General features: G+C 38.6%; 1 protein-coding gene across 3 annotated transcripts; it reads left to right on the top strand.

The window, feature by feature from the left end:
* Positions 1–1,191: 1,191 nt before the first annotated feature.
* Positions 1,192–26,335, top strand: ZNF215 (zinc finger protein 215). 3 transcript variants are annotated; one of them, XM_081240002.1, is made up of 6 exons: positions 1,192–1,367; positions 4,834–5,395; positions 11,958–12,046; positions 13,413–13,545; positions 13,852–13,947; positions 24,431–26,335. In XM_081240002.1, the coding sequence occupies exons 2-6, from the start codon at positions 4,996–4,998 to the stop codon at positions 25,300–25,302; spliced, it is 1,590 nt and encodes a 529-aa protein (XP_081096128.1). In that variant the 5' UTR covers positions 1,192–1,367; positions 4,834–4,995; the 3' UTR covers positions 25,303–26,335. The 3 variants fall into 3 exon arrangements, with proteins under 3 accessions (XP_081096128.1, XP_081096129.1, XP_081096130.1); XM_081240003.1 differs by having other exon boundaries at positions 1,192–1,401; XM_081240004.1 differs by lacking the exon at positions 4,834–5,395.
* The last annotated feature ends 35 nt before the right edge of the window (positions 26,336–26,370 follow it).

Genomic DNA, 26,370 nt, shown 5'->3' with positions numbered 1-26,370 from the left:
ACTTGGCACCCTTTCCATTTCCCTGAAATCTTAATTAGCTAAAGACTATGTTTGAGCCTGTTTACTGGCAATACTCACAAGTTAAAGTTTTTATTTTGCCTAGATATTAACTGACTTTTATAAAGGTCAACCCCATCACAAACAATTCATGGCACACACCATACTCCTAATCTTGGAAAATATCATTCCACAATTCTGGCACATCTTACTAATGACCCTCTAAATCTTGAAGCGTTGAGCGAGTAGCAGTGGGACAAGTACGAAGTGATCTGAGCTTGGAGCTCAGCTTCGCTATCTTTTAGTTTCCATAAATTTGGGGATGATAATCTCTTCCTTATAGTGTTGTGGTGATGAGTGAGATGACAGTTATAATTTGCTTATGATAGTAATGAGTACAGAAGAGGTTAGTTAAAACAAACAAAAATCTGGTTCCTATCGTGTTTGATCTAGATTTAAAGGCTCCTTCCTGGGAGACAGTCCCTGATTTACTAGTTTGAGTTCTTCCTCTGGGGCTCAGTCCTAGACTCCTCCTCCTCCTACTGTTTTCTCTCCTTCTCTCTGCAGTCTCATTCTGCCCCCCCCCCCCACCCATAGTATGGAGTACCATCTACCCGTTACTGACACAAATTTTACAAGTCTGGCCCCATACACCTCTAAGCTCTCACTTACGTCCAATTTGACAATGCTTCTTGGATGCCACAAAGTATCTCATATGTAACAAGCCAAAACTGGACTCATGATCTTTTGCAAGATTTTCTACCGCGATGCAAAATTGAATAAATGAGTGAATGAGTGAATCAGCAAGTCAGTAAAAACCATGTTAAACCATGTTATATACAATACCATATCTTTTCAAAATTACTTCACTGTTTTTTGATTCCAAGAAAATGGGGGAGGAGGGTGTGGGTGGAGGTGAGAAGGTAAAAAAATTTTGGCCAGTTCTCCTAGATGGGGATGGAGGAAGCCACAGAAGTTTGACAAGGCCTTTTCCCACCTACCCTAAACGTGGCCCTCGGTTCCTGGCCCTAGGGTTGGACTCAAGTCGATGAAGTGGGCGGGGCCTGGGAAAGGGGCGGGACGGGCAGAAGCCCCACCCCGTCTACTTTATAAACTTGGGCCGCGGGGGCTTCTGGGGGCTTCCACGGATGGTGCGCGTGCGCGGGAGTGCGTCGGCCTGCGTCTTGGTATTTAGTAGATACTGAGCCGGCGCTGGCGTGTAAGGGACAGGTGTGGCCCGCGCTGCTTAGTTGTGGCGTGATTACTAACGTAAGCTCCCTCTCTGGGCTGGGAGGGCGACTTCTGCGGCTCCTCTGAACTGGCTTCTGGGTGTGACTGAACCCAGCCCTGGCTGGGAGCGGTGTTTGCAGGTATCACGCGGGTCAGCGGGCGGTGAGGACTCGGGTGAGTGGAATTGGGAATCCTGCTTGAGGGCGTCCACGCGGTCTCCTCGGCTTGTTCGCTGTTACCTGGATTCCAACTCTGTGCCCTGCAGTCTCTGCGGGAGAAGCTGGAGGAGGGCGCGAGCTGACAGAGATGGAGGCGTGGGCTGTGGTAGGAAGTTAGTGCGTGAGAGAGGAGAGGTAAAGGGCTGGGGTGGGAAACAGGACGGTTAGGTTCCAGATCCAGGTCTACTGTCTCCTCTTCCATTCTGTGATGGGGGCAGTCTCCAGGCGTTTAATCTGGTAAATATATCTTGCTCAGCTGGTTTTGGAATGCCTGATATGGATTCCCGATCCAGTGTGACTGGATCAATCGACTGGAAAAGAAAATGGAGAAAAGTTCATTCCAACTTGCCGTGCTGTCCCACTCATTCCTGGCCACTCACTAAAACCTCTTTATTTCAGATGCTCATTTGCACACTGCTTTATGCTACTTTTTACAAGCTAATCTCGGAAAGCGAAAGATTCTCCTTACCTCAGGCTCCTGCTCTGCCTATGACCTATTTGATTAAAACAACCCTTTTTCGCAGATACTACCTTTTCCCCATAATTAGTGCCTGTTCAAGTTCCTTGACGCTGTGAAATCCTATGAACTTGTGTCAGCTGGTTATTTGATCTAACTCTCCAGATTCCTGCCACCTGCGCCTTACCGAGCCCTTCCTTCCATTGGTATTGGCTCAGCGTCTTCAATCTTCATTCTGAGTCCTACCATCATCCTTAAAGGTGTCTGTTTAGTACTTTAGAGTTGAAACTTTAACAGTTCTCGACTTTGTTTCTTCCACTGGTGGTCACTTACAGACCACTTAAGCTATTCTCAGTCACACTCATACCTTGGACCATTTATCATCCAGACTCTGCCTCCTTCGAAAGCTTAAGTGCTAGCATATCATCCTGAACATCTCTAACCTGTAGCTCTATAATTATTTAGACTGAGTAAGTTATTAATTTTTAACCTGTAAACTCCTAATATATTTTGTTGCTTTTTCTCACTTTGAGTTGAACGTTTAATTCATCTCATTCTTGTTTAATTATATATATAAGGCTTTGCTGTTGCCTAACAGCAGAACTTGAGCTGTTAGATTTTGAAGTGCAGCGTTTTTAGTGTTTTTCATTTGAGTTGTTTTCTAGAAGCAAAAGTTAAATTTCAAAGTAGTAGAGATTTTTTTCTATTTCTACTTGATGTTAAGATCTAGTTTTCATTCTGGTAATAAATGTGCTTTGTACTGCTTTTAGTTACTTTATTGAGTTTTTTGGTAGCTTAATAAATAGCAGCTTTTGTAAGCATTCTCATAAGTGCTTGAATAGAAACTACATTCTTTCTGGTTTTATAAATCAGGCTAAGCATGTTATTTGTGTCCTCTATACTATCAAATTTTAGCTTACTTGTTAAGGACTGAGAAAGTTGCCTTAGTCTCCCATTTCTGTGGTGTTATTGTTGCTTGCATCTCTTGTTTTCTGAGGGTTTTGCTATAAATATATTTCATTGTGTTATTTGATACACTTAGTAGCAGTCATATTTCATTATGAGTTGTACCTTTAATCATTTAAAGTTTCCTCTTTGTCTCATTTTATTCATTTGTGCTTTTAATTCAATATACATCTTAATTCAGTATATCCCTGCATATTACTGTTGTTTACATTTGTTTTTTTCCTATCATCCCTTTAAGCTTTGGAGTTCTTTTGTTTTGGATGTCCCTTAATTTTTTACATAGTTGAGTTTAAATTTTTACCCAGTGCATTTATTGTTACAATGGATATTCTTGTTGTTAAATCTGCTTTTTTTTTTAATGCTTACTTGGTTTTTTGTTTTGTTTTTAATATGTGATCTGTGAACTTTTTTTTCTTCTTTCTCCCTGTATGTTAATTCTGAAAGTATCTGGGCCCATAGTTCATTGTTCTGCTGGAACTCAGTGAGTGATACCTCTTAAGCACTTCGGAACTTTCTTTTTTTTTTTTGGTAATGAACGTGTACTTTCCTTAAGCTTTGGAAAAGGTTTGTGTTGGATCTCAGAATGTTCCTTCAGTTGTTCCACTTTGCCCCGTGTCCCCATGTAATGGGGATACTAATGAGTATATAGATGGCGTCAATACATTTCTACAAGACAGAAAGTGAAAATATGGTTTACAGAAGCAGTGTAGAAAAGGTCACAACTTAGAATATGCTAGGAGGTGACCACAGTGGAGGTGGAAACCCATCTGCCTATGAGAATCTTAAGCTGTTTCAACAGAGTATGGCAGTGAGAGTTAAATAGAACATAGGAATCGAGTGAAGGGTTACATGTGAAACATCTATTCCAGTCATCTCCCCAGCCTCCCAGCCCTCTTCCCACCTACACAGAGAAGCAGTTTAGCTCCAGTGCCTTCCTCCCACAAAAAGTTCTTCCCTAAATAAATTGAATAAACCATCTGAGGAGAACGAAGGCTTTTAGGTTAGGTGTTGACATTTCATAGTAAAACCTTTTCACTCTGTTGTGTGGGGAGTCCACAACTTGACAGGCTGCTCCTCCACTCACCCTAAATCAAAGTCTGCCAATGTGTGTGTCTCACTGATATTCACATGGCTCTTTGTAAGTCTCCCATTCAGGGTAGACACCCATTAGGAAACCAATCTACTGACACAGAAGAAGTAGAAATTCATATGATGATCTGGAATAATCAACCTAACACTTGATGCTTAAATATGAGCAGAAAACTAGGGAATACCAGGTGTCTAAAAACCAAGATAAATAGAAACCCTGACCACAGAATCAAAGGGCATTTAGGAAACAGAAAACTCAAATTAGAATCTTCAGAGAAATTTGAAACGATATTGTAACTGTATAAGCACAGTGCTATGGAAAAAGAACCACTGGCCTAGAGGCTTATAATAAAAATGACTCCTGAATGGTAAATTTCATCTGGACTGGGAGAACTGTAAATCAGATAGAAAGCTGGATCTGAACTTCCCTGAATGTAGTGACTCATAATCTGGCACGCTCTTTGGGGAACCCTGAGAGCTGCACTCGTAGAGTTGTTAGATATCAGCTCCTGTAGAAGGCTTTTCAGTCAAGATGCTTTCTGCCCAACCTACATGGTCCACATCTCCTTGCACTTGATCTATACTCTGTGAGAACTGCCACTGAAGAAAAATTCCAGTTACTCACTCGTCTGTTAGCAAGCTTTGTTTTCTGTCCAATAGCCTTCTTAGTAACCTAAGTGCCAAATATGACCTGTGGTAGTCCTGCAATGTTTAAATGTTCTGTTGAGCCTAAGACCTCCCTGATTGATGGGCATGGCAGACTGGCTCATAGTGAATCCTAACAAATTAAAACTTTTGATTGTTATAGTCTGGGAATGCACTTTTTGACCTATCCGTGTGCACTATCTGTAGGTCATATTTATGTCTTTTTTTCAGTCTCTTGGGTGCCTGAATATTGGCTCTGCATCTGAAGCTCCTGAAACTTTTCTCACTGCATATATATGTATATAGTACACAAGTGCTTAGCCCAAGCACGAGAATTATTGGAATCCTCTGATAAGACAAATTTGAACTGCAGCGGGAGCTCTGTGTAGGAAGATGCAGCCTTTGAACAAGTTGACGGCTTTCTCAAAACCTCAGAACCTGGCTCCTCATGAACAAAGTGAGGTCCTGAGAGCAGATGTGTCTTGGCAGCCGGAATCCATCCCAGTCGTGGAGACAGATGACTGTGAAGCCTCTCGTCTCAAGTTCAGACATTTCCAGTATTTGGAAGTGTCTGGGCCTCATGAAGCCCTGAGCCAACTCTGGGAGCTCTGTCTTCAGTGGCTGAGACCAGAAATTCATACAAAGAAGCAGATCCTAGAGCTATTGGTACTGGAACAATTCCTGACAATTCTCCCTGAGGAAGTCAGGACTTGGGTGAATTTACAACATCCAAAGAACAGCAAAGAAGTGGTGAGCCTGATAGAGGATGTGATTGATATGCTTAAGGATGAAGGTGAGAATATAGAAAATTGGAGGTAGAATAGTTGACCCTTCCCATATGAAGAAAAATTATCTTTAAAAAATTTTTTTATGGATGCATAGTTGATGTACAGTATTTATGTGTTACAGGTATATAACATAGTGATTCATAATTTTTAAAGGTTATTCTCCATTTATAGTCATAAAATATTGGCTGTATTCCCTGTGTTGTACCATATATCCTTATAGCTTATTTTATACATAATATTTTATACCTCTTAATCCTCTATCTCTTCCCTCTTCCCACTGGTAACCACTAGTTTGTTCTCCTATATCTGTGAATCTGTTTCTTTTTTGTTACATTCACTAGTTCTATTTTTTTGATTCCACATGTAAGTGATATCATAGAGTATTTGTCTTCCTCTATCTGACTTATTTCACTTAGCATAGGAACTTTTTCTGAAGCTAGAAGGTGTCAAGGGCCAGATCCTGAAGAACCTTACTATATTAGGAAGGCTGAACTGAGATCTCACAGATTGAGTAGGGGAGTAAAATAATTTGATTTACCTTTCAAAAATACTGTGTTGCCTTCAGTGTAGAGCAGGGATCAGCAAACTATGACCACAGGCCAAATATTTTTGGAAATAAAGTTTTACTGGAACACAGCCACACCCCATTCATTTACATTTTGTCTACAGCTGCTTTCATACTATGACTAGACTTGATTAGTTATAGCAGAGACTGTATTGCCTGCAAAGCCTAAATAAAATATTTACAATCTGGATCTTTACAGAAAAAGTTTATCAACTTCTGCAGTAAAGGATAGCCCTGAGAGCTCTGAATATAGGAAAACCAATTAGGAAGTATTGTAGTAGATCAAGTGTTAGAGAATGAGGAAGCATTTGGGGAAACAGAGGAGTTTGAACCTAAAGGGTTATACATATTAGGTGTGAATGGGATAAATGTTCTGGCTTGCATGAATGGAGCGTAAGTAACAGTTTTTGTTGGAGAGGAGATTGATATATTAATTATGTGGCATGTTGAATTTGAGGTCTTTGTGGGACAACCACAGTGAATAATCTAATATATAGTTAAGAATATGGCTTTAGTGTTCAGAAGTATAGCAATTTCTGTTGCTGCTGTAACACATTACCATAAACTTTGTTGCTTAAAACAATATGAATGTATAGTCCTACAGGTTTGTAGATCAGTGGGTGTCTCTGGGCTAAAATCAAGAAAGAAAAATATGGAAACTTATAGGTATGAATGGAAGTAGGAAAACTACAAATCCTTAGGAAGAACCAGTATTTAAGAGCTGGCATAGATCTAACTACCAATTATAGAAAATAGAGAATAGAGGAACATGTTAAACTATACCATGGGAATGCCATTACTAAAATCCAATCTGTGGGAAACTGCAAGACAATCCAGCTTCTAAAACAAAATAATTGTAAGGGAGTAGGGAGGGTCTATGGAAGAGGGATTTAGAGATTAAAAGAAACATAAAAGATGTGTAATTGATCATGTGAATGTGTGGACCTTATAAGACATGAGGCAATTGACTGGATATTTGACTAGGCATTATTGATTAGAGAGAGTGATGATACTGGTATTGGGATTATATTTAGTCCTTAGCCAAAAAGGAAATAAAATGAAGTACTGAGCAAAATAAGAAAACTCAGGGAAGCAAGCTAGAAAGGAGTAATCTAGAAAGCAAGGAACCAGGAAAGATTGGTATCTTGAGCTAAGAAAAAAATCTTCAAGAAGGGAGTGTTCAACAACGTTGCAACAAAAAGGTCCTGTTAAGATGAGTATTGAAAATAATTTATTGAAATTGTTGATTAGATCAGTGGTCCAACATGGGTCTCCCTGGGCTAAAATCAAGACATCAGCAGGAATTCATTTCTTTCCGGGCCTCATGCTCCCTTTCCCCCATCTTCAAAGCTGGCAGTGGTGAGCCAAGTCCTTTTCACACTGCCATCTCTCTGACACTCCATTCTGTTGTCATGGTGTGTGCTGGCATACATGCACATGCTCACACTCACTCTTTCACTCTCTCTGTCTCACTGACCACAGCTGGGAAAAGTTCTCCACTTTTCAAGATTAATGTAATTTGAGACCACCCAGATAATCCAGGATGATTTTTTTTTTAATTTTTATTTTTTTGGCTGTGTCGGGTCTTTGTTGCTGCACGTGGGCTTTCTGTAGTTGCAGCGAGCAGGGGCTACTCTTCGTTGCAGTGCTCGGGCTTCTCATTGTGGTGGCTTCTCTTGTTGTGGAGCACAGACTCTAGGTGTGTGGGCTGCGGTAGTTGCAGCACGTGGGCTGAGTAGTTGTGGCTTGCGGGCCCTAGAGTGCATGGGCTTCAGTAGTTGTTGCGCGCGGGCTTAGGTGCTCCGCGGCATGTGGGATATTCCCAGACCAGGGATCAAACCCGTGTCCCATGCATTGACATGTGGATTCTTAACCACTGCACCACCAGGGAAGTCCCCAGGATGATTTCTTCATCTCAAGGATCTTTAACTTTAATATTGCTGAGTCCCTTTTTTTTTTGGCCGTGTCATGAGGCTTGCGGGGTCTTAGTTCCCTGACCAGAGATTGAACCCCGGCCCTGGCAATGAAAATGCTGAGTCCTAACCACTGGGCCTCCAGGGAATTCCCTTGCTGAGTCCCTTTTGCCATGTATCCACGGATTAGGGCATGGACATTTCAGGGGGCTATTCTGCCTATCACATGGTCAAAAAAATATGAAGTATGAGGTGGGAATGTGATAATCATTATAGACTATTCTTGAGAAGTTTGGGAAGAAAATGAGAGGTTTCAGGGTAATACAGGACCGAGAAAGGCTTTTGTTTTCTTTTAACGTGCCATGGATCCCTGAAGAACCCACTTAAAGGGTTTGCCCATATTTTACCTACCTTAGACCTCTCAGGGCTGAAGTGGCTACCTGGCTAGCATTTGTCAGAAACATTTAGTGAAAAATGTATTAGCCACTGCTACCTGGGACAGCAAATAAACAGTTGGGACAAACATAGACTAAACAAAAAGATGGGAGGAAAGGTGCTTTAGAGAGTAAGGGATTTGAAAGCTCCTACATATTCTTAGAGATCTAGAAGGCTGGGTACATGTTCAGAAAGACCTGAGAATTCCCTGATTCTCACCTCTGGCTGGTCTTCAGGCTCTGCTCGAGCAAGAAATGAAGACTAAGGCAGGGTTGAAAACTGTCTGGCTAAGTATTGAAGGCATTTCCTGATGCAGACAGCCCATCTGCAAAGGCTAGGAAATGATTTTTGTTTTTCTGGTTTCAAGCATTTAAGGAAATCTCTGGAATCGCTAGCTAACCACTAAGTTAAGGAAACAGACTTAAGTGGGCACACACAACAAAGAATATAGACTTTATAAATTCAAAAAAAGGTTGAAAACATCAACAACATTGATAAAAGTTTAGCTACAATGACCAAGCAAAAAAGAGAGACCAAAATAAGGAATAAAGGTAGGGATATTACTACTGACCTTGCATAAATCAAAAAGATTATAAGAGAATACTGTGAAAACTTAGATGAAATAGAAAAACTCCCAAACTACCAAAATTGACTCAACTCATCTGTAACAACTAAAGAGACTGAATCAGTAATTTAAAAAATTGCAACAAAGTAAACCCAAGGACAGCATGGCTTCACTGGTGAATTCTACCAAACATGAAAACAATAATTAACACCAAACTTTCTCAGACTCTTCTAAAGAATAGAAAAGGCAAGAATACTTCCTAACCTATTCTGTGTTGGGAGTTTTAATATGATGCCAAAGCCAGAGAGAGACATCACAAGAAAAGAAAACTAGTGAACCAAACCCAGCAGCATATTCAGAGGATTATACACCATGATCATGTGGGATTTATCTCAGAAATACAAGGATGGTTCAAATGTGAAAATCAACATTATACACCATACCAATACAATGAAGGGGAAAATCACATGATCATCTCAATTGATGCAGAAAAATCATTTGACAAATTTGTATATGAATGTTCATAGCATTATTCATAATAACCAAAAAAATGGAAGCCATCCAAAAGTTCATCAACTGATGAATGGATAAACAAATTGATATTCATACAGTGGAGTATTATTCAGCCATTAAGAGGAACAAAGAACTAACACATGCTACAACATGGATGAACCTTCAAAATATGCTAATTTAAAGAAGTCAGACAAAAAAGGTCACATACCATATGACTGAATTTACATGGAATGCCCAGAATAGGCAAATCCAAAGAGACAGCATGGAGGGAAGGGGGATGGTAGGTGACTCCTTAATGGGTATGGGGTTACTTTTGGGGGTAATGAATATGTTCTGGAATTAGATAGTGGTGACGGTTGCACAACACTGTGAATGTACTAAAAACCATGAATTGTGTACTTTAGAATGGTTAATATGGTGAATTTTTTGTTATGTGAATTTTACCTCAATTTTTTAAAAAGGTAAGGTAAAAGAGATTACTGGATCAAGCTAAGATTGGATGTTAGATGTAAAGGATCAGTGTTCAAGGAATTTGAAGTCTGAAAAGAGTAAATCTGCAAGTGATTTACCATAAAATCCAAGCTGTGTAGAAAAGAAAGTGACTTCACAAGAGGGATGATAGACTGGGAGAAAATTAAAGAAGCAATGTACTATGGTGGAACCTTGATGAAAGGATAGGAAAGTTGAAAGGATAGGAAAATACAGTTAGGGATTGATTCTTTCAAGTTTGTTCTCAGAGTAGAACAATCTGAAGTATATAAGGACCCCAGTATGAAAAAGGAAGTAGCTTGATTGCTGATGGTTGTTAGAAATAAGGTTGTCAAGGGTCTTCAGGCTGGGTTGTTGAAAAGATTATGATTTGGTGTGGAAAGCAACAATTTTAGCTAAGTAAAGTTTTTACTGACCTGGTACAATTACTTATTTAATGTCTGTCGTTCACGACAGACTATAGGCTCCCTGAGGGCAGGCATTTGTGTGCCTCACACATGGAAGGTACTCAGTAAATACGGGCTGAATAAATGAATTTGCAATAGCTTAGTGTATTACAACATCAAGAAGGCCCTAGCTAAATGGCATGAACCACTATGAAAAAATTTTTGTATGAGCGTAGGAAAATCTTTATGAGGAAATGGGAATGGAGAAGTATGAATATATCAAAACAACTACCAAGACCATAGTATTGGAGGATGAGAAGAGGTGGCTTTGATGGTGGCCAAGATCCATTTTAGATTAGAAGAGAGAAAGAATATTTTATAAAGAGCTAGGGAGTGTATAGGAATTTTTCTTTGAATGGCATGAGAGTTTCAGAGAACACAACTGTAAAGGTTCAGGAAGGAAGTCAGCAGGAAAGAAGAGTTATGGGAAGGAAACAATACTCAGAGCAATAAAAAAGGGATGGCTGATTGAAGGCTTTTGCATCTTTTCAAGATATCTCGCATATTTCCAAGAATGACAAGAATAAGAAACAATGTGATATTCTACTATGTATAGGATAGATAACTAATAAGAACCTACTGTATAGCACAGGGAACTCTACTCAGTGGTGACTTAAATGGGAAGGAAATCCAAAAAAGAGGGGGTATATGTATATGTATAGCTGATTCACTTTGCTGTACAGCAGAAACTAACACAACATTGTAAAGTAACTATACTCCAATAAAAATTAATTTAAAAAATAAAAAAATAAATCATATAAAAAAAAGAACGTGATACTGACTGTCCTAGGGGTTATGGGACTGAGCAAACTGAGGTTTCACAAAGTGTTATAGGCCTGAATAAAGTTAACAGACTGTAATCTTGTGGCAGTATTCAAATGGCATGTTGCTGAGAAATTTGGATTTTTTTTTCAAATCCTGTCTCTATTTATAAAACGTAAATATTTCCTACATTGTTTCTATTTTTTCTTATTTCACCCTGAATCATTGAAAACTTCTTCACAGACCAGTATTGGCCCATAGTCTGGCATTTGAGGATTAGTGGTGTAATTAATGAATCTTGGAGAAACATTAGGAAGTAGCCCTTGGGTATACGTCTCACCAAAGGGCTGGAGAAGAGAATTGGTTGCTGCTCAGATTTTTATGTCCTGGAAGAGTCAGTAGTCCAAGGTGACCAGACTGCCTAAGTCTGTGTATAGTATACACAGAGTGACTTAGAGGAAAAGAATCCTTGAGTAGATTAATCCCCAATGTCTTTGAGAAAGTGATTGGTTGGGTAAAATATTCTTAGCTCCCAGTAGAATTACAGCCTGTGGTGGCTAAGCCTTAGTTAGGATTTAGTTTTGACAAGATTAAAGTTTTCTTTTTGGATCTGCTATAACCACAGATGAGGCATCAAAATATTATTTTGGCCTTCTCTCTGATCAAGTAGTTCTTGACCCTTGGTAGAATATGCAAGTCACTTTTAGAGCTTTTTAAAAATATAAGATCTGGGCCCCACTCCTGGAGATTCTGGTTGCTGGTAGAGCCTGACATTATTAAATTTCAAACTTCTGAAGTAGCATGTTAAAAGTACTATAATTATTAAAAGTTTCTGCAAGAAAAACTTGTCTCCCTAATGTTTTCCTTCATCTTCCTCAGGTATAGCCTGCAAGGATTCTGCCCTACTCCAGAAGGGGAGCATCAAGAAAGAAAAAATGGAAGCTGACTCACTAACAGGCAAATCCCAGGTAAATTAGGATTCCACTCTATTGTAATGTTCTGCTTTTTCTTTTTAGGTCTGTGAACTTTTGCCAAACATAGTTCCATCTAAGAACATGACTATTTTAGTTGATGATACGCTGGACATTGGATCTATTTTAGTTGATGATACACTTTTTGGAAAATATTTAATTTTTGTATATTCTCTGTGCATCTATACCCTTGAGATTGTAGATGATAATTGAAGGTATAGACATAGGGCCTACCCAGGGAATGTTAGAATTAAAAGTGAAGGAAGCCAAGGGCAGAATCCTGAGCAATGAGCAGAAGAAACCTCAAAGGATACTGAAATGAAAGGACCAAAGTGGTAGAGGAAAACCAGGAAAATATGATGTCACTGTGAAAGCAAGGAATGACCATATTTCAAGGAGAAATCCTTTAAAAGTTCAGAAAAGTGCAGCCTTGAGTAGTGTCTCTTCTCTTAACATCATGGGGATACAAGCATGCATGGGAATAGAAGCAAGGTTGCAGAGGGTTGAGGAAAGAGGAAAAGTGAGGAAATAGGCAAAACACATGTAGACAACTTATTCACAAAGACTGGCTCTGAGGTAGAGGAAGGATTTGTGTGTTTCAGTGTGATTGAAGGTAACTATAAGGACCAGGCTGAGAATGCTGGACAGAAAAGTGCAACAGCTGATGGGATGAAGGCCCTTATAACCAGTACTTATGCAGTGCCTAACATTTCTAAGGGCTGGGAATATGACAGTAAATGAAACAAAATGCCTGCCTTTGTGGAGATTACATACTACTAGAAGTAGACAAACACAAGCAAATAAGATAATTGCAAATGGTAATAATTATTAGGGAGAAAATAAAGAAACAGACTGATTAGGAAGATGGCTACTTTATTGGGTAATCAGGAAAGGCCTATCTGACAAAGTGACACTGGGCTCTGAGACCTGAAGGATGAGGCATTAGCCGACAGCATTTCTCAGTTAGAGATGCTCCCTGTTCTGCTAGGAGAGCCTACATTTTCATTATAAATTTCCCTCAAATCTGCCTTAAACTCTTCCTGTTCTGAACTCTTTCTGTGTAAATTATTTGTACTCTATAGTAATTTTTTGTTCCACAGTTATTCCAGCCGGTTTTTCTCCTCAGTTAAAATGTAAGCTAATCTAGAGTTAGGACAGCCCTTCATTTTCCTTTCGCAGCCCTCAAAGAGTACCAAGTTGATAGGCCCCTAAGATAACTTGATTTTTATCACTTAGAACTCCAAACATTGTCCTATCAATTTTTTTTTGTATATTGTTGCCACCTACCCTGTTCTTTTCAAATTCATTTCTCCTCTAGTAATATTTTTGAGACCTTTGATTAAAAAGGAACTTAATGTTTTAGGAACCAGTGACATTCAAAGATGTGGTTGTGGAATTCAGCGAGGAAGAGTGGGGGCAACTGGACCCTGCTGTAAAGAACCTGTACAGGGATGTGATGCTGGAGAACTATAGGAACCTGAATTCATTGCATAAAGGTGGCGTCTGTGTATTTACCTAATCTGCCCTTTAGTAGTCTCTTCATCTACTGTTAAAAACTACTGTTGAAGTGGTTGAGAGCATTTGGGTTTCAGTTTAGGTTTCCTAATAACTTCTGGGCACAATAGCAGATTTTCTTGCTGTATGTGATTGAAAGTCTTTTCTGATGTAGAGCTAGAAATACACAGGTCCACTGGTCTTATCTTTTAGCAGCTCTTAGACTACTACTTTGGAATGGGATTCTCTCCCCTATAAAAATGTCGGAAATGTGTTTGTTTGTTTGTTTTCCTTTTCCCCATGTACAGAGCATCTACTTTCCAAAGCAGTTGAGACCTCCAGGTTGGAGAGTAAGGAAAAAAGTTGGATAATGGAGCAAGAAATTCTAAGAACAACTGTTTTTGGTAAGCAACAGGTAGATCTGAGGCATTTGTAAGAAGCTTCTGTTCATCAAATACACAGATAATGTACAACCCAGGGTTTGAGTTGTTGGTTGGGAGGTGACTGCAAACCAGCTAAACTTTGAAGAAGAAAAGTCGTTGCTTTTTGTTCACAGATTCCTTTTCTTATGTGGACAGGCAAAAAAGTGGTGTGGGCTAGGAGCTCAGACTCTTTTATTTTTTTTAATTGAAGTATAGTTGGTTTACAATGTTGTGTTAGTTTCTGGTGTACAGCAAAGTGATTCAGTTATGCGTGTGTGTGTGTGTGTGTGTGTGTGTATGTGTGTGTATTCTTTTTCATGTTCTTTTCCATTATGGCTTATTATAAGATATTGAATATGGCTGCCTGTGCTATACAGTAGGCCCTTGTTAGTTATCCATTCTATATATAATAGTTTGCATTTGCTAATCCAAAACTCCCAATCCATCCCTCCCTCCCCCTTCCCCCTTGGCAACAACAAGTCTGTTCTCTATGTCTGTGAGTCTGTTTCTGTTTCGTTGATAAGTTCATTTATGTCATATTTTAGATTCCACATATAAGTGATACTATATGATATTTGTCTTTTTTTTCTGATTTACTTAGTGTGATAATCTCTAGGCCCATCCATGTTGCTGCAACTGGCATTATTTCATTCTTTTTAGAGCTGAGTAATATTCCATTGTATATATGTACCACATCTTTACCATTCATCCATCAATGGACATTTAGGTTGTTTCCATGTCTTGGCTATTGTAAATAGTGCTGCCATGAACATTGGGGTGCATGTATCTTTTCGAATTATAGTTTTGTGTGGCTATATGCCCAGGAGTGGGATTGCTGGATCATATGGCAACTCTATTTTTAGTTTTTTAAGGAACCTCCAAACTGTTCTCCATAGTGGCTGCACCAGTTTACATTCCCACCAACAGTGTAGGAGGAGGAACACAGATTCTTAACACAGGCAGAGTTGCCTGGGACAGCCTCCCTGCTAAGTTTCCTCTTCTGTAACGTAACAGTGTTCACCTCCACATTACTGTGAGGATTGAATGAGTTGATATGTGTAGCACACTTAGAACAGCGTCTGGCATGTGGTGTTATATAAGCAAATGTTAGCCAACCTAACATTAAATCGTATTCTCTCTTTTAAAGAAAAGGAACTGCTTTATACTAGGGTGACTCCAGTAATCTTCCATTTTTCCTTCTTTTACTGTAGACCTCCTTAACTTGTGCCTTCCTACGTTCATCGTAATCTCTTTATTCTTATTAACATTTTGTTTGTGAGAGATTAGAAATTGTTGTGTGCTTAATATAAATTTTAGTAAAGTATGAAGAGGAATATAACTCACCCTGTTACCTCACTACCCAGAGCTATGCAGTATTAACATCGTGGTTTGTTTTCTTAGGCCATTTTCTTTGTGATGATGTGTGCCTATGGCTTGTAAATATTTTCCTCCAAAACTGGGATCATCGAGAATGTGTCATTATGTATTCTGCTTTTCTCACCTCATGTGATATCATGAACAAATACCCATTTAATTAGTCTATGAAAATGTGTTTTCTAATTCGCATATGACAGCCCCTCACATACATGTATAATAATTAACCATTCCCCACCCCAGCTGTTGGACATTTAGTTTGTTGCCAGGTTTTCAGGCATATATGATTCCTTTCACAGGATTCCTTCTTAGAAGAGAAACTTCATCATCAAAGGGTATAATATATTAACTGTCTTGTTACATTAGCTTATACTGTCTACAGAAGAACTCTGTTGTCTACTTCCAACTCATACTCACTAATAATGAGAGTGTTACTATTACTTTAGTTATTATATCTCTATTATCACCCGAGCAAACACTGGGTATTATTTACCTGAAATCTTTATTAATTTGTTAGGCAACTGACTCCATTTCTTCTTTCATAAGGTAAATCCTCTCCCTGATTATCTTTTTGACCCCATTTCTCCCTGCCTTTTTTAACTTATATTTTCACTATTTCTGCCTCATTCTCCCATTAGCTTTTTAACATTTTCAGGTCATTATTAATTTTTTAACTTTCTCTCTCAACCCTACACCCTCTTCTAATACTCTGTTTCTCACCTCTTTTTTGTGTGTGTGTGTGTGTGGTGGGGTGGGGTACACGGGCCTCTCACTGTTGTGGCCTCTCCCATTGTGGAGCACAGGCTCCGGACACGCAGGCTCAGTGGCCATGGCCCACAGGCCCAGCTGCTCCGCGGCATGTGGGATCTTCCCGGACCAGGGCACAACCCCGTGTCCCCTGCATCGGCAGGTGGACTCTCAACCACTGCGCCACCAAGGAAGCCCTGTTTCTCACCTCTTTATAGCCAGACTTCTCTGGGTGTTTTATACTTGCTTTTCTCTTTTCCTCACCTTTTATTCCTCAACCCATTCCTGTTGAGCTCTTACCCGAAATACTAATCTTAAACAGTTCTTGTTCAAGTCACTCATGACTTTATTGGAGCGAGCGTCAGGGGACACTTTTTAATTCCTTATCTCATTTGACTTCTCAACAGCAAGTGACACTGTTAACTGCTGCTCGTTCTGAAAACACTCCTAGGTTCCTGTAATACTCCTGAGTTTCTTCTTCTCTTTCTGGCTAGTCTGTCTCTGTCTACTGCAGACCTGTCCTTCTCTACCTATCTAATACATTTCAGTTTTTCAACATTTGATCTCATCCTGTCTTCTCTTTTGACTCTGTATTTTCTTCCATCTACAACTGCAGCTTCAATTATCACACATTTATAGCAGCTTACAAGTTCATATCCCCAGCTCAGGCTTCAGCTCTGAACTAAAATTTATATACACATGACATTTCTCTTGGATGTCTCAAAGATGCCTTAAATTTTATAAAACCCAAGTGATTTTTTTCCTTTCCAGTATTCTACCATTGTTCCCTAGCTGGATGAGCTGCCATCCATCCAGTTATACAAGTATAGTTCAAGTATTATCCTTGACAGCCTCTTCTCCTTCACCTCTCTAATACTTGTTTTTTATCCTAAATATCTCTTAAATGTCTCTACTTCTCTATCTGCAATGCCACTACTGTAGTCCATGTCCTGTCATCTCTCACCTGAACTATCACCATAGCCTCTTGTCTTTTTTTTGTTTTGTTTTGTTATTTTTATTTATTTTATTTTTTATTTTTTTTAATTTTTTTGGTACACAGGCCTCTCACTGTTGTGGCCTCTTCTGTTGCGGAACACAGGCTCCGGATGCGCAGGCTCAGCGGCCATGGCTCACGGGCCCAACCGCTCGGTGGCATGTGGGATCCTCCCAGACCGGGGCACGAACCCATGTCCCCTGCATCGGCAGGCGGACTCTCAACCACTGCGCCACCAGGGAAGCCCAGCCTCTTGTCTTAATACAAGCTCTTGGCTTCCCTCTTAGCTCTGTCTCCCCTCCACAACTCCAGTGTTTGAACCACACTGCAGTCGTGGAGATCATGGTTTATCATGTACTTGCTGAAACCTCTGTACTGAATTCAGTTTTGCTTACTTCACAACACACTTGTCCCTACCTACTTCTCCAACTTCATCTCACAGTACATCCTTTTTGCACTCAAACCACACTGATGTACTCTCAGTCAGCCAGCATCAAATATGTATTAGCATCTACTGTGCCCTGTGCACTCTGATAGGTGTTGGGGTTCAGCAGAGAAAAAACACTTCCATAGGGAACATATTTCTGTTGTCCCTTGAGTGTGGCTTGCCCTCTCCCATCACAGGACCTCTGTGCATGTTGTTTCTTTACTTAATGCTCTTCCTCCTATCTTTGCCTAGTTGACTCCTATTCCTTCACATCTCAGATAGGTCCATATCTCCTCAGGGAAGCCTTTCTTAACTAGGTTTTTTCTATTATGTACTCCCATAGCACCATATTCTTTTCCTCTTACCACTTATCACAAATATACTCTACATGTGTCTCTGTGAGTCTTTGTCTCACCCTAGGCTTTGTGTTCCTTGAGGGAAGGCAACATGTCTCTTTCTGCCTACATTTATATCTGTGCCTTTTGCACATATGTAGGAGCCAAAGAAACAGATAGATAGATGGATATATACTGGATTATGAGAAAAGTAAAAATTATTTGTTTTGGTCACCTGTGATTCAGTAAATGGTTCTTTTATGTCCGTTATCAAGATTTCAGAGTTTTTAATTAGTATATTACAAGCTTATGTTAAATTCTCACTATTGACCATATTTGTGGCAAATGAGATGTGTCTGAAGACATTTTTAAAAATTATTTTATTCATGGAGCCTGCCATATTTTTTATGTTATCATGTATCTCCCCCATTGTTTTATATCTGTTAATTTTATACATAAGAATTTTTCCATTCCAAAACTAAGGAACATTTTTTCATTTTATTCTGACTCCATCTACTTCATTATTTAAATATAATATACCTTAATCAATCTGGAATTTACTTCAGTAAATGTCATTTATTTTACCAGTTAATGGACTTTGGTGGATTAATGATGGCCACAAAATCTTTGTCACTCCCTCCATTGAAGTGTAGATGTTGTTTTCCCTCCCCTTGACTCTGAGCTGGCACTAGATTCTTTGATCAATAAAATGTAGCAGAAGTGACACTGTGCCAGTTCCAGGTCTAGCCTGTAATAGGACTTGCAGCTTCCGCTTCTTTTTCCTGGAATTCAGCAGCCACTAGTTCTAGTACCCTGATATCACTATGCTTATGAGAAGCCCAACTTGGCCACATGGAACATGTATAGACACACACACAAATACACACATGCATCATGTATTTTTTTTTAAGATTTCCACATTTTTTTAAATTGAAGTACAGTTGATTTACAATGTCATGTTAGTTTCAGGTGTACAGCAAAGTGATTCCATATATATATATATGGAATATATATATATATGTATATATATATATTCTTTTTCAGATTCTTTTCCCTTAATGGTTATTATAAAATACTGAGTGCAGTTCCCTGTGCTATACAGTAGGTCCTTGTTGGTTATCTATTTTATATATAGTAGTGTGTATATATTAATCTCAAACTCCTAATTTATCCCTCCCCCCTTCCCCTTTGGTAACCATAAGTTTGTTTTCTATGTCAGTAGGTCTATTTCTATTTTGTATTTAAGTTCATTTGTATCATTTTTTTTTTAGATTCCACATATGGGTGACATCATGATATTTGTCCTTTTCTTTCTGACTCATTTCATTTAGTATGATAATCTCTAGTCCATCCATGTTGCTACAAATGGCATTATTTCATTCTTTTTTATAGCTGAGTAATATTCCATTGTATATATGTACCACATCTTTTTTATCCATTCCTCTGTTGATGGACACTTAGGTTGCTTCCACATCTTGGCTATTGTAAATAGTGCTGCAGTGAACATTGAGGTGCATGTATCTTTTTGAATTATGGTTTTGTGTGGATATGTGCCCAGGAGTGGGATTGCAGGATCATATGGTAGTTCTATTTTTAGTTTTTTAAGGAAACCTCCATAGTGGCTGTACCAATTTACATTCCCACCAACAATGTAGGATGGTTCCTTTTTCTCCACACCCTCTCCAGCATTTATTATTTGTAGAATTTTTGATGATGGCCATTCTAACCAGTGTTAAGGTGACACCTCACTGTAGTATTGATTTGCATTTCTCTAAAAATTAGGGATGTTGAGCATCTTTTCATGTGCCTTTTGGGCATCTGTATGTCTTTTTTGGAGAAATGTCTACTTAGATCTTCTGTCCATTTTTTGATTGGGTTGTTTGCTTTTTTGATATTGAGATATATGAGCTGTCTATATATTTTGAAAATTAATCCCTTATCAGTTGCATCATTTGCAAATATTTTTTCCCATTCTATAGGTTGTCTTTTTGTTTTGTTTATGGTTTCCTTTGCTGTGTAAAAGCTTTTAAGTTTAATTAGGTCCCATTTATTTATTTTTGTTTTTATTTTCATTACTCTAGGAGATGGATCCAAAAAGATATTGCTGCATTTTATGTCAGAGTGTTCTGCCTATGTTTTTATCGGAGTTTTATAGTATCTGGTTTTACACTTAGGTTTTTAATCCATTTTGAGTTTATTTTTGTATATGGGGTTAGAGAATGTTCTAATTTCATTCTTTTACATGTAACCTGTCCATTTTTCCTGGCACCACTTATTGAAGAGACTGTCTTTTCTCCATTGTATATTCTTGCCTCCTTTATGGTAGATTAATTGACTGTAGGTGCATGGGTTTATTTCTGGGCTTTCTATCCTGTTTCACTGATCTGTATTTGTTTTTGTGCCAGTACCATACTGTTGTGATCACTGTAGCTTTGTAGTATAGTTTGAAGTCAGGGAGCCTGGTTCCTCCAGCTCCATTTTTCTTTCTCAAGATTGCTTCAGCTATTCTCAAGATTGTCTTTTATGTTTCCATAGGAATTAAAAAAATTTTTGTTCTACTGTGAAAAATGCCATTTTCACAGTATGTATATAGTAGTGTGTATATATTAATCTCAAACTCCTAATTTATCCCTTTCCCCTTCTCCTTTGGTAACCATAAGTTTGTTTGTATAATGCCAATTATACAAAATGTAATTTGATAGAGATTGCATTGAATCTGTAGATTGCCTTAGGTAGTATAGTCATTTTGGCAATATTCTTCCAATCTAAGAACATGGTATATCCTTCCATCTGTTTGTGTCATCTTCGATTTCTTTCATCATCATCTTATAGTTTTCAGAGTACAGGTTTTTTGCCTCCTTAGGTAGGTTTACTCTTAGGTATTTCATTCTTTTTGATGTGATGGTAAATGGGATTGTTTCCTTAATTTCTCTTTCTGATCTTTGTTGTTAGTGTATAGAAATGCAACAGATTTCTATGTATTAATTTTGTATCCTGCAACTCTACTGAATTCATTGATGAGCTCTAGTAGTTTTCTGGTAGCGTCTTTAGGATTTTCTACACACGTGTGTGTGTGTGTGTATATATATATATATATATATTTTTTTTTTTTTTTTTGCGGTACGCAGGCCTCTCACTGTTGTGGCCTCACCCGTTGCAGAGCACAGGCTCCGGATGCGCAGGCTCAGCAGCCATGGCTCACGGGCCCAGCCGCTCCACGGCATATGGGATCTTCCCGGACTAGGTCACGAAGCCGTGTCCCCTGCATCGGCAGGTGGACTCTCAACCACTGCGCCACCAGGGAAGCCCCACACATGTATATTTTTAAGGCTCACCAAATGTTTCAGATCTAGAATAAGAATCAGTGATCCAAGTTTACTAGAGACAGTATAAGGTAAATTTGGATAGAGAATATAAAGCCAGATTTTGAAGAGTTTAACTAACTAGGTGATTTGAGAAGTTGGGGGAAATTGTTAGGCCAAAGAAAGGCAGAGGTGGTTTGGCATGGGCTGGTCTCCAGGAGAGAAGTAGGCAGAGACCCAGAATTAGGATTATAGGCTAAGGTTTAAAGTGTTTATTTTGTTTTAGGTTAGAGACAGGAACAAAGTCTTATAGATAAAGCACAGTTTATGAGTTCGGAATTAGTGGTCAGGAATAAGCCAGTGATTTGAAATCTATTAGAGCAAAAAGAGAACAGATCATTGGTTAATATTATGTGTAAAGATAAACAATGGTATTAACACTAAAATCAACAGATTCTTAGGCCTATTACCATAATTATTTCATATTTACCTGAAGGTTTTAACTAATGAAAGAAAAATAAATGAAACAAATGAGAAAATTAATAGAAAAGAGAAAAAGCTATTTGTGTATGATAACTTTCTACTTAGAAAATCCAAGAGACTCAGTATCAAAATGATTATATCTGTTTAGAATTTCGTTAAGGTGGCCAGATATAAAATAAAAATTTTAGCAGCTTTTCTACATATTAGAACCAAGTGACTTGAAAATACACGAGAGTGATTTTAAAAATAGAAGTAAGGAAGTTGCATGAAAAATGAGTTGTACAAATATGAGGAGAACATAGATTTACTTAGGGAAATACAACTAGGAATTTTGCTATTTAATAAATACTAGAACAAAATTACGGTTTTGGTCATCTATTATTTCTAACAAATTACCCTAAAACTTAGTGACTTAAAACAATTATTTTATTAATTCTCACAATTTCATGAGTTGACTTAGGAATTCTTACATTCCATATGTTGTTCGCTGAGGATGCAGTGTTCTGGGAGCTTGGCTGGGATGGAATGGCCAAGATGACCATTCCAACTATGATCACATAGATGGAAGTTGATGCTAGCTGTCACTGGGAACTTAGCTAGTCCTGTGGACCACAACACCTATACATGGCCTCTACTGAGGCAGGGACTTCTCATAGCATGGCAACAAGGTTCTGAGAGGGAACATCCTGAGGGGAATTGAAAACTGTGGGTCTTTTAAAGACTAGGCCCAGGGACTTCCCTGGTGGTGCAGTGGTTAAGAATACACCTGCCAATGCAAGGGACACAGGTTCGATCCCTGATCTGGGAAGATCCCACATGCCGTGGAGCAACTAAGCCCTGCGCTTTAGAGCCCGCGAGCCACAACGACTGAGCCCATGCACAACAACTACTGAAGCCCGCGTGCCTAGAGCCCATGCTCTGCAACAAGAGAAGCCACCTCAACGAGAAGCCCACGCACCACAATGAAGAGTAGCCCCCACTCACTGCAACTAGAAAAAGCACAGTGACAAAGACCCAACGCAGCCAAAAATAAATTAATTAATCAAAAAAATATTAAAAAAAAATAAAGTCTAGGCCCAGAAATAGCCTAGTATCACTTCTATCACATTGTGTTGGCCAAGCAGTCGCAGGATCAGCCCAGATTCCAGGGGAAGAAAAATAGACTCCACTTCTCTATGAGGAGAGTATCAGAGAAAGTGCCATAATTCTGATCTGCTATAGTCTGTCCTCTGGCCACAAATTAACTTTATTTTTCTCCCTTGTTAATTACATTTACTGTCTCCTAAGATGTCATTTCATTATGGCATCAATCTTGAAGTCCAGGAACTCATCCTCTAAATTAAGTCCAGGTTTGGAAGAGGTTCCTCTCTCTCTGAAAACCTGTAAGTTAAAGGGACAAGTTATCTGCCCCCACACATCCAATATACACTGGTGAGGTAGAGACAGGAAAGCTACAATCAATATTTCCATTATATTCCTAGGCTTCATCCTAGGAGATTCTGATTTAATTGTCTAGTTTCCAGTGTGGGTATTTTACAGACAAATAATGATTTCTCGTAGAGATGAGACTAAAGAAGGCTGAATTGATATATACTTGACAGAGCTGGATGTATCAGTGAGAGCTGCTTTGAGGTAAAAGTCATTTCATAAAGTAAAGTAATAGTACCTAAGAACAGATTAGATATGAGAGATAAAGAGCAATGGTTATCAAGTTCTCTTCATGAACTCTAGTGTAAATGTTAGAAGGCCAGTGACTCACTGAACGAAAATGAGGACATTGAGGGAAGTTCTTTCCACATGGAAGATGATAGTCTCTCATTTGTTGAGTTTTGGAAGAGAGTAGGGATGGTCAAGTAGAGGTGTTCTAGTGACTGTGTGAAACTGCAAAGCTGAAGGTCTTGCTTGGCTACCAATAAAGTATAGAAGATAAAATAGTTAGATATATCTGATGTTATGTGGAAAAGGAGAAAGAAGGGAAGTCAGTTAAATTTAATTTTTTTAAATGCTAGAATATATAGTATACTGGGTATATTTATATAGAAACTAAGTGAAAAAGGAATTTGAGAAGGAAACTGGAACTTTATCAAATGAAATAGAGAAACTGAAGGCAGGTGAAAACAGAAGAACCCAACCTGAATCAGAATAGGTAAAGTTTTGAGTTCTAGGAAACACATAGAAGTGTCTGAGCACTGTTAGAATCAGGAGTGATTATTTTGAGCCCAGGATAAGACTGGTTTCCCTGCTATCATATATTACAGTTCTTTCTGCCTCTGTTAAATGCAGGGAATAATTGCTCTGTATGGAAAATAGGGGCACTGTGATTGCAAGTTTGCTTTTAGCTGTTAAGCTATGGGGCCTATAAATTTAGACATGATCCTGAAGAAATGATTAAATTGGTATTTTTGAAGGGCTATTATGTGGAACACCTTGGGGTAAAAGAGACAGGATGCTAGAGAAAGGATGATTAGGTATAACTTTCACAGCCTAGTTATGAACCAGTGATGGCTTGAACTGTGATATGCCATGCCATCCCAGTTCATATGCTGATATTTTACCTAAGTTCTGTGTATTCTCCTTAGTATTCTTGAATAGCTCTCATACTTTATGATCTCCTGATCCTTTAAAAAATATTTTTATCCCATTTATTTCTTCTGTAATCCTTGTTTTCTAACCTTGCCTAACATTTCCATTCTGTATTTAAAGACCCATAAAATATGCATATACCCTTATATGGCTTAGCATCCCTTTCCTAATTAAGCAGTTTCCCTTCTTCTAGTTCATGGAATTTTTAATTTATTTTTAGACAGAGAGATAATTTCAGAAAATCAGGATTTAGTTCCAAAGCAGAGAATTTCTGGAGGAGAATCATCCCATGCAGTGATTATGACAAGACTGACTGAAAGTGGACATCCTCCTTTAGATGCCTGGAAAAGTGATGATTGGTTATATAAGAACCAGGAACACTGGGACATAAATTGGCCACAAGAAGCTTTCGTTCATAATGCAGTCTACACTGAGGAGGGAGACTTTGAATATAGTGAAAATAAGGAAAGTTTTGATGTTAAGTCAGTTAACTCAACTTTTGACACACAACAGGGAGTTCCAATGAGAAAGGGTTCCCCAAAGTGTGATCAGCTTAAAACTAACTTCGAATTTAATTTAGACTCAGTAGGTAAGCAACATTCAGAATATAACGGATGTGGGAATGCCTTTAACTTGAATACAGATACTCAGCACCCAAAAAGTCATGCCACAGTCAATTCCTATGAATGTTATCAATGTGGGAAGGCCTTCAGCCGCAGTTCGTCTCTTGTTCGACATCAGATCATTCACACAGGAGAGAAACCCTATAAATGCAATGAATGTGGAAGATTCTTCAACCGACGTACAAACCTTACTAAGCATCAAAAAATTCACACTGAAGCAAAGGCCTCCGAAGGCAATAAATATGTAAAACTCCTCAGTCAGCCTGAAGACAGTAATAAAAATCCAAGACTCTGTTCTGCAAATAATCCTTATGAATGTGTTAACTGTGGAAAATCCTTCACCCGGAGCTCCTCACTTATTCGACATCAAGTGATTCATACAGGAGAGAAACCATTCAAATGTAAGGAATGTGAGAAAACCTTCAACAGGAGTTCAAACCTGATTAAACACCAAAAACTTCATACTTGAGAGAAGTCCTATGACAGGAAGAATGTGGGATTATCTTCAGTCAGAACTCATTCAAAGTCCATGAATTTATTCTGGAAGGAATCCTGTGAATATAGTAAATGAAAGAAAATTTTTGTCGGAGATTATTCTTTAATTGATATGACTGAATTAATATGGAGATAAATCTGTTATTGGATAGAAATCTAAGGGAGCTTTTCCAGGCTTCAAATAAGGGTTCAGAGTTAAACATATCAACATGATAGTGTTTGTCATTATTCCGATATCCATTACCATCATCTTTCCCTAGTTCATAAATGGAACCTATGGAATACTTATATTCACCTGATCTATTGATGAAGTAGATATTAGGGAGGAGCCAAGCAATACCCTTGGAGTTGACATCTAATAAAACTCAAACTTTCAGTCCTTATAAGAAGGCCACAAGAAACCAGGAACTCACAAGAATATATCCATAGAAGGACACTTCTAAGGACTGACTCTGAATTAATGGCGAAGACCACAGTGACAGCCAATTACTTCACACCTAGTAATATCCTTAGGTGTCCTGGTGTGGAGTGGGGACTGGAATTGGAGGAGGGTTTTCAACTGCAATGGTGGGTGGATGTGTTGTTAATCTACATGTATTCTCAATATCTGCATTTGTTGAAGTACTGTTTGGGATCTAGGCTTGAGAGACATCCATAGCCTTGGGCTGTCATTTATCCCAAACATTAAAAGGTGAACAGAGTGTCCTAATACCCTGTGTACCAGAACTGCCTCTTTTTTCTGTAAGCTACATCAGGATCCCAAAGGGTTCTTGAGACAAGATGTTTATCTTAATTTGCCCCCAAAGATTCATACTGGAGACATTCCCAATGAATGTTGATGGTGACTTTTGTCAGAGTTCACACATTATCCAAAAGCAGAAAACATATTCTGGAGTGAACCCCTATGATGAGTTAATAAATGTGAAAAATTATTCTATGTTCATTTGTTCATTCCTTACATGACAAGCTGTTAAGACAAAGCCCTACACAAGTATTGATAATTTATAGGGAAATTCATATAAACATAAGGCAACTTGTGGAG

This window comes from Mesoplodon bidens (assembly GCF_964165515.1).
Source record: "Mesoplodon bidens genome assembly, chromosome: 7".
In the NCBI taxonomy this organism is placed as follows: domain Eukaryota; kingdom Metazoa; phylum Chordata; class Mammalia; order Artiodactyla; family Ziphiidae; genus Mesoplodon; species Mesoplodon bidens.
Note: the sequence above shows the minus strand (reverse complement) of the source record. Positions and strands in the feature narration are given on the sequence as shown.

Bases quoted from the DNA above. Each gene is read 5' to 3' on its own strand.
- ZNF215 (XM_081240002.1), top strand. From the start codon at position 4,996: ATGCAGCCTTTGAACAAGTTGACGGCTTTCTCAAAACCTCAGAACCTG. The intron at 5,396-11,957 runs GTGAGAATATAG...CATCTTCCTCAG, and splicing joins TGATATGCTTAAGGATGAAG to GTATAGCCTGCAAGGATTCT. The intron at 13,948-24,430 runs GTAAGCAACAGG...ATTTATTTTTAG, and splicing joins TCTAAGAACAACTGTTTTTG to ACAGAGAGATAATTTCAGAA.